Here is an 8,775-nt window from a genome sequence, read left to right as displayed (position 1 = left end):
AGTTAAATGAAAAAGTTACATTTTAAATAGTGCTGTCAAGCGATTAAAATATTTAATCGCGATTAATCACATTAATGCCATAGTTAACTCACGATTAATCGTGAGTAATCCCGATTAATCGCAAATCTTTTTTCTATGCTAAATATCCCTTGATTTCTTTGTCCCATTAATTGCTATGATTTTAATGCTCTTATCAACATGGAGAAGTGCATCGGCTTGCCTTGTGCAAATGTTTTTTTATTGATAACAACATTGGCATATACTGATCAAAACAGGACGATACAAAAAAAAGCCTATAGTGCAATTAAACGATGAACATACAAACATACTGCCTTGAACATAGAAGTCAGGCTACTGCTTCTTTGTTTTGAGGCAAAAAAAAGAAAGAAATATATATATATATATATATATTAAAAATAATAAATTGCTTTAATCGCGCGATAAAAAAATTAACGCCGTTAAAATTGATTTGCGTTAACGCCGTTAATAACGCGTTTAACTGACAGCACTAATTTTAAACCAACTTTTTTTTAAACAAATATGTATTGAATTATTGGAGCAAATGTTAATTTGCTGGTTAAAAGATCGAGTGAATAAACCCAAGGCAAGGGGGGTTATTTGGAGTCCCAATCCTCAGTAGTCTAGCTATTAAAAAACTTTGAAGCCTGGATAACCGTAGGCTCATTTCTTTAAATTTGCTATAACAAGAAGATGATGGTGAGTTTAAAAGATGAACAGGGACACAACAATAGTTATCAAACAAATACAGTATTGTACAATTAGTACAGGGTCCAGATTATCCATCTGATTCTATGCCATAGCCAGAGCCTCTAGTAGTGTATAAAGTTAGTATAACCTTTCCAGTATATCTGAAACTGTGCCATGGATAAAGTTGGTCATGCTCTGGTGCTGAGTGCTGCGGTCCAGAAACAGCTTGAAGGCCTTCACGTATCTCTCATCGTTATCTATCAGACTCTTCATGAGCCATTGCTTCGCAGCGGGTTGGGTCAACTGAAGAGATTCATGATTTTGTTAGGAGTACAAAAAGGGACACAATGCTTGTTTATCACATAGAAGCCCAATGTGAAAAAAGCAATAGTCTATAGCCGTCATATTTGGACATTTTGCTTTTCAACTTTCATCCTAAATTAGAAATGAGACACTTTATAAAGATTGTCACACAATTGGAAATTTGAGAAACAAAAAGGCAGTTGTTTAACGCTTGGGCTTAACGCTAGGAGACGAAGTCTCTAACACAACATGATAATATGTTCACTTACTTGTACTACGAAGGAAGAAAAATGTATGCCTGGCAATAAAGCAACAGCCTTGTAGAGAGACTAATAAAGGATACATAGAAAGCTCCACCCATTTACATTGCAAGAACAAAAGTAACGGAAACTATACGTTGAAGAAGTCAGGGAATGGCCGGTGGTGTAAGACTGCGTGTTTAAGCCCTCGGCTTCGTTTGCTGGTCTATAGTTGTCTGATCATCCCGTTTGAGTAAACCATCATAACTCCCTCCTAAAACTCCCAAATCACATAGAGAACATGCAACAGCCGACTCGTTAATCTTTTAGCAACATGTATGTTCTTAGGTCAGGCTGGGGCATATAACAGGGAAAACGTTATTTAGAAGTTCAACCCAGGGGTCTCAGAGAGAGAGAGAGAGAGAGAGAGAGAGAGAGAGAGAGAGAGAGAGAGAGAGAGAGAGAGAGAGAGAGAGAGAGAGAGAGAGAGAGAGAGAGAGAGAGAGAGAGAGAGAGAGAGAGAGAGAGAGAGAGAGAGAGAGAGAGAGAGAGAGAGAGAGAGAGAGAGAGAGAGAGAGAGAGAGAGAGAGAGAGAGAGAGAGAGAGAGAGAGAGAGAGAGAGAGAGACTCATGCCCATCTTTACACTGACTTTAAACTATTTTTCCATGTCAAAGGAAAGTTATGGGAAAAGTATGTCTAATTCATAGTCTAACTATAATGACAGCTCTGTGGCACTGCAGGTCATATATTTAGCCCTGAGACCCCTGAGTTGAACTTCAATAATGTTTTGACTGTTTTATGCCCCAGTCTGACCACCTGATATATAAGTTGGTGAAAGATTAACTCTTCGACAGTTGCATCTGTTGATCTGTTGACTTGGCAGCCAAGTTGCTCTCTACCCCAGTGGCCATTGGCCCAAAGGGGCGGTAAACGTCTGATCGCCCATGTGGCATATTGTATATGGTTAGCTTTCACAATAAACTGTATAGCCTGATCGATATCGTTATAATTTAGAGAATATTTCCTCCTGATGTTGAGCGGGGTTGCGTAAATCCTTCTGGGTAACTTAAGAAAATAGTAGGCTTTATTACGAGTAACTTAGCAACAACTTATGCAACAGTAAAGTACATCTCCCTAATTTTCCATAATGAGTCATGTTACTCATAAAGATTGCAGGGGAGAGGGGAATGTTGTTAGCTACTAAGAGAACAGTACGGTAGTTATTTTTTTACCCTGAGGCTTAGTAAGCCTCCACATTAACGGTTGACCGCCGTTTGAAATGAAACAGATGTGCTGGGCATTGTATTTGTAAGCCGCTTACAATTACAGTGCCCAGCTTATATGTTTCATTTCAAAAGTTGAGAGAGTACAAAACCCTAGTATAGGGTCTTCCAGGAGAGTAGCGCTTCCCAACCAGCAAGGCTAGGCACGGGCTCTTAATGTTAAATGCTGAGAGGTTTAACACATATTGCTCTGGGCAAGGGAGTATAAAAAAATTGTTGCTCATGTTGAAAACATGAACATGTTTTAAGTCGGAGATCGGTATCTCTTATCAGTTGCTTCTTGCCCAGCTGCACGGATTTGAGGGAGGGCCTAATTTGACAATATCTATATTGTATGATTCCTCCATCATTGTATGAGGATATGGTGGACTGTGGAATAGTAACAAATCACTGCCATAATGTTTTCTATTGGCAACTGGCATAATTTTGTATCTTGAAATGTCAACACCATTGAATTCATAACATTATTATTATTATTATTCTTTAAAAACAAGATCATTTTAATGTATTTGTTTTGAATTTAACTCTTGGAAATTAAAATATGGCATTTCAAGTTGATTTCAAATATAACCTTTTCAATGTTAACTTATCCAGATATAAACATTTAAGTTGCAGATATTTCAAATATGATATTCATTAGTCATATCAAAATACAGACCAGAAAATTCAAACCATACAAAACTGAAGGACAGCAATCCGATTTTCGATTTTCTTGAAAATGATGTTGTGGTGTGAAACCAATGTGACTGTACTTGCTAGAAATGTTATAAAAGTACTATTATTGTACATTTAAATATCATCTAAAGAAAAATATTAATGTATAAATTGTTATATGGTGAAATGTGTCATTAAGCAGGGGGGTGGACCACTTTTCCATGGCCCATTATACATGTTAAGCCCTCTCAAAGGTCTTAGAATCTCCCCTGCTTGGTAACATCCCCTCCAATTGTAAGGGGATGTGCCTTGAGATCTAGTTAGGGATTAATAGAGTGCCTTCGTCCCCAAAGGTTTGGACCCGTTTGGGTCATGTTTCTCTAGACAGCTCTGGGAACAGGAGGGTACACTGGTTCCCAGAACGGAAGATAAACATTAACCAGACAGGAGTCCATGTATAATTAAAATCGGAGGAGAAATCAACGCAAAGTGAAAAAGTAGCAGGAGCATTCTGCCTGTTCTCTCCACCATATCGGATCGTAATTTACGATATTGATTTCCCTGCAGTCTATTTAAATGGCTAGATGAAATATACTTTGATACATAAAGCTGCCCTGTGGCACTTTAACTGGTCATTTAGCTCTTTAGAATCTAAAGTGCTAAATATGTGCCCAAAGATCATTTAATCAAAAGTTTAGATAAAATGATCTTTGGGCACATATGGATCACTGCACTTCATCTTTGTATCTGAGTGTGTGTGTGTAATATAATCAATGCTAATCAAATCGTATCCAAACTAATATAAACCATAGATTAAAAATTAACTAATTTTGCATATGCTAACAATTTTGCATATGCCAGCCATAGGCTGGCATATGCAAAATAGTAATAGGTAAGCCTAGGTAGGCTTACCTAATAGGTAGGCCTAGTAATAGGCCTACCTAAACCTCACAGAAAGTGGCTACATGGTGGTTACTTGGTCTTATATAAATGTCCGCTTAATAATCATTGGCTTGCATTCATGTATATCAAAGAATTGAATTATCTCTGATTCAAATGTTATGTTTTTTGAGAACTGTCTATGCCAGGAAACATCTTAGTTAAGATTAAATACAAACGCTACTTGTGACTTTAATTTGGGGTGAGGTCAGGACACATATGAGATTGCGTAACAACTGTGTAACTAATATTGTGACATACTTGGTTTGCTTGAGCTTGAGTTTGCCTGGCAGCTGTGTATCGTTTTTTTGAACTACATGCCACTCTGAAAGTGTCTGGTGCAGAAGGACAACCAAGCGACAGGTGTGCTTTTCATATCTTTTAGCTTGGTCAGGCTCCATACACAGACTTCTCTCTGCACACACAAGCTCTAACTTCATTCCAAATAACTCCATCCGTCACAAAGGGTTGTTGCCTCCTTGCTGTTTCGGTTGTTTTGTGCCGTTTTGTTTGCTCGCTGACCGCTGGTTGATTATTGTATCGGGTCCATACGTGTTGGCTGTGGTTGTTCAACGTGTGTGTTGTGTGTTTTGACCAACTTGGCGGGCCGGCATCAGGATGAGCTCCACAGAAACCTCGGAGGCCGGCTATGCAGGGAGCTACCTGCAGCGCTTCCAGAACTACCTGAAGGTCTCTGGAGAGCAGGCGGCCGTGTGCAGCTGTGTGACCAAAGTGCTGCCGGAGGAATCCAAAAGGTACGCCCAAATCCAAATCTGTTTCCCTTTGGAGTTCTTTTTTGATTTTTTCCCCCCCCTTGTTTTTACATACATGGAGTTCTGCAAGTAAAGATCGGATTGCTGCGGTTCATTTCAATTCTACATTGAAAGAAGATAAGATATTATATAATAACAAAAATACATGAGGAAAATGAATCGACATGAGGTATTGCTTAGAGGTGTTGCATTTCATTTCAATATGAAATAACAAGAAAAGCAAAACATTGCAGACTATAAATAATACAAGGTATGTGTTCCTTGTCTTTCAACATAATCAGTGTTAGCACTATAGTCATTCTGTGGATGGAACTGCGTTGTAGGACTGCTCGGCATATAAGCCTAGTGCAACCTCTCCAAAGCAATGCGATTTACACAATACGTTTGGGTTAATCATTCCTGACTTCCATCTGTCTGTCCTCACTGAAGGACTAAACTAAAGCCTCTCTTCTCTTTGTTGTACTCAGAATCGGCTCTGGTAAAAGTCAGCTGGAAGTCCTTGGGCTTGGCAGCGGGGGAGGTGAGTGGCATCGTTTATTACACTCTCACACAGTGGCTCTGGATGTATGGACCTTTCATGGATGTAAAGTGATGTCTTAAGCTCTACACAAACAAAATGCATTATTACTCTAACTTGGTTTATAATATTAAGAGGCCCATGTTTTACCACCGGGTGTGTTTGTGCTTTACCATTACAAGCCCGGTACAAGTTGCCACAGTCAACTGGGTAGGCTGGTAGGCGGATCTATCGAGTACACATCTGGAAGGACACTCCTGCTGGCCGCAGGGCAGATTCGGAAACGCCTTGTAATGGTTAATCACGTTCACAAACTCGCTAGTGAGGACCATGAAAGATAACATTCTGGAACAAGCCCCATGTTTTTAGTTTATAGTAAGGATTCAACACATTGGATAAAAAACATGTGGGAGGAGGATACAATAGTGTGGTGTGTGTGTGTGTGTGCGTGCATGCGTGCGTGCGTGCGTGCGTGCGTGCGTGCGTGCGTGCGTACGTGGGTGCATTTGTTGATATAGAATTTTTAGGATGCTCGTAGCAACAATTTCGCCAGACGAAAACGTACTGAGCGCTGTGTTTCAGGGGAGATCGATGTCCACATCCTGAAGACACTACAGTCGGTGCTCCCCTCTCTTCCCATCAGCGCTGAGGTGGTTGAACCCAGTGCTGATCTCACCAAGAACTTCCAAGGTGCAGCCAACGAAACCAGTTTTACATTCAAATTGTTTTGCATCATTCATGGATTTTAACGAGATGTTCAATAATTGCTATTTAGCTAACTTATACCGTGATATGAAACGCACGTGTGCTATTTATTTGACGTACTATATTTTGGTTATTTACTATTTTTATGTCTTCTAGATCTATTGGCGAAGACTCCAAGTCTCACGGACGTCCCTTTTGAGTGGCATACCATGACCACTGTAGCGTACGAGAAGAAAGTCACCGCGAAGAAGGACAACAAGAAATTTGACCTCATACACATGATTCAGGTATGAACACTTTGTGGCACTCGACCCTGACCCAACCACACACACCACCAGGTACCCCCAATTCGCCTTCAGCGGGCTCCACAGACCACCGGGACACGTTGTTAATATCTGTTTGTTCCGAAGATGGAAGAAGTTTCCTGACATGTCAGGTCTCTCTCTGAGTCTGTCTGGTGATGGCTGGTTTATCCTGCGGGCATTGATGGCCCAATGCCCACAGGGGTGCAGCCCCACACAGAGTAGTACCTAGTAGTAGAATTAGGTCTATTTATTTCTATTAATGTGTAATTTTAAAATTACACATTAATCAGGAATATTGTTGATAACATTTTCAATTACTTTTACATTATCTATATTGTATATCGATTTTTTTTTTCAGTATTATTATTATTGCATATTCACAGCCAGCCAAACGAGTAAACCGATGGGGTTTGAGTGTTACATTTAAATCAAACCCTTTTCAGATGCTGTATTATGTGGACGACTACGCCGCCACCCTGAAGTTCTTCCACAGCCTGCTGAAGACCAACGGCAGGATTCTGATTATTCACGAAGCAGGTCAGTGACCTGCATATGAAACAAACCAATCATTGCAGACATCACTTCTTGAAAATGAATTCCTCTCCCCTTTCTCCCCCTGCCAAATTTGATTTGAGAGAAACAAGATCATCGGATTAACAATCTTGCTGTGGACGGGTATTAATATTCTTTTAGAAACTTAGTAGTCTCATGGTTTCAAAGCAATTTCCCCCAAAAGTTATGACTGCGGTGAAAAAGTTACCACGTAGGCCTATAGGCTTAATATTAATATGGATTACCGAAAAATGAATATTCAAATTGTTTTGCATCAGCAGGTCAGATAGGCGATAAAGTATTTCTTCCAGGTATCTGATGAAGAGTTTACAGCTCCCGAACCTTACCTACAGCACCTTCTACGTAATGACCAATGGTTATCCCAAGCTTGACAGTGGAACCCTTTGTTTCTCCAGCCAACGGTGGGTGGGACATCCTGTGGAAGACCTACCGGAAGACCCTCTGCACCAATAGCATCTCCGACTACCTCTCCGCCGGGGACGTCAAAGTGCACCTCGACAACTTGGGCCTCAAGTATGAAGAGTTTGTCGTGCCCCACGCCTATGACATCACAGACTGTTTCGACCTGAATAGTCAGCCGGGGGAACTCATGCTAGACTTCATGACGGAGCAAGAGCATTTTCACCGGTCCCTCACCCCGGAGATACGGAAAGGCATTCTGGACCTGCTCAGGAGCAAGTGCAGCACTGAGAAGGAGGGCAAGGTGATGTTTAACAGCAACTTGAGCTGCCTACTAGTGCACGCCTGAAGGCTGTTAGTTCAAACAAATACGAAATATAACCTTTGCCATGTTTGTTTGCATGAAGTTACCTAAATTGATTATCCCTGGAAAGTGGTTTCCGAAGTGGTTGGGATAACTTGCTGAATTTGCAGAGGCTATTTTGATGCACATTGAATTAGAGATTTCACTCTAGTATCTTACTTCCGTTTATCTAAAATAAACCTTTTTATCTGACTGATAAATCAACTGCCTTATCTGATATGTTTCCTTTGATGTCCAGTCTTCAGTTGCTTGGGTCTTAATAAGATGTATTTCCTTCACTAAGTAGCCTAGTAAATGCTTTGTTTGTCAATTCCACATCAGAATGTCTTCATGCTTATTTTGAATACTATGCGATGAGATGCTGTTGTTCTGTATATTCAATTCCATCACATCTCCCTCGCTGTTGTGTGCCTACCGTAAACCTGGCGGAGTATGATCAGGGACCATCAAACAAGTGCGCACCAATAAATACAATTCAACAGAAACATATTATTTTTAATGGCTCTCGTTAAATGTGGCCTACATAGCAGTAAAACTGGGCTTCTTTTAGAGATAATTTCCTGAGAGCAACGCTACGCTACTCCTTGTGGCGGCGAGAGCCTGTGTAATGTTACATAGTTCAGGTTCAGTTTCAATTTGATGTATAGTTATATACAAACGTTACTGTAATACAATCTGATTTCTTTCTATCAAATTGTCCTCGGTAGCCACAACACAGACATGATGGTGATGTTGTTGGTGTGTGTGTGTGTGTGTGTGTGTGTGTGTGTGTGTGTGTGTGTGTGTGTGTGTGTGTGTGTGTGTGTGTGTGTGTGTGTGTGTGTGAAAATAATTGTAATTGCTGTAGATCGCTATTAGACAATTATTTTTCCATAGTGGTTTTAGAAATCCTATGTTCTCAGAATAAGAAAAAACATTTGGGTGAAATAGTAGGCCTACAAATCATATTACTTAGTCTCGACCAAATTCTATAATGCCGACAAGACTTTATCTAACAAAATCTTCAGATGAT

At 40.2% G+C, this 8,775-nt stretch overlaps 1 protein-coding gene and 1 pseudogene across 1 annotated transcript; one reads left to right on the top strand and one right to left on the bottom strand.

The window, feature by feature from the left end:
* LOC115533341 (histamine N-methyltransferase-like) overlaps positions 1–1,376 on the bottom strand; it is a 38,715-nt pseudogene extending 37,339 nt beyond the window's left edge.
* A 2,977-nt stretch (positions 1,377–4,353) lies between these two features.
* On the top strand, positions 4,354–8,248 carry LOC115533340 (histamine N-methyltransferase). The gene is made up of 7 exons (XM_030343826.1): positions 4,354–4,490; positions 4,745–4,882; positions 5,368–5,420; positions 6,000–6,107; positions 6,279–6,409; positions 6,871–6,964; positions 7,396–8,248. Exons 2-7 carry the CDS (start codon positions 4,746–4,748, stop codon positions 7,746–7,748), a joined length of 876 nt encoding a protein of 291 aa, XP_030199686.1. The 5' UTR covers positions 4,354–4,490; position 4,745; the 3' UTR covers positions 7,749–8,248.
* The last annotated feature ends 527 nt before the right edge of the window (positions 8,249–8,775 follow it).

Source organism: Gadus morhua, chromosome 20, assembly GCF_902167405.1.
Source record: "Gadus morhua chromosome 20, gadMor3.0, whole genome shotgun sequence".
Lineage (NCBI taxonomy): Eukaryota > Metazoa > Chordata > Actinopteri > Gadiformes > Gadidae > Gadus > Gadus morhua.
This window is presented reverse-complemented; position numbering and strand designations above follow the sequence as displayed.

Excerpts from the sequence above, each read along its gene's own strand:
- LOC115533340 (XM_030343826.1), top strand. The coding sequence starts at position 4,746 with ATGAGCTCCACAGAAACCTCGGAGGCCGGCTATGCAGGGAGCTACCTG. Across the intron at positions 6,410-6,870 it reads ACCTCATACACATGATTCAG|ATGCTGTATTATGTGGACGA; the intron begins GTATGAACACTT and ends AACCCTTTTCAG. Across the intron at positions 6,965-7,395 it reads TCTGATTATTCACGAAGCAG|CCAACGGTGGGTGGGACATC; the intron begins GTCAGTGACCTG and ends TTGTTTCTCCAG.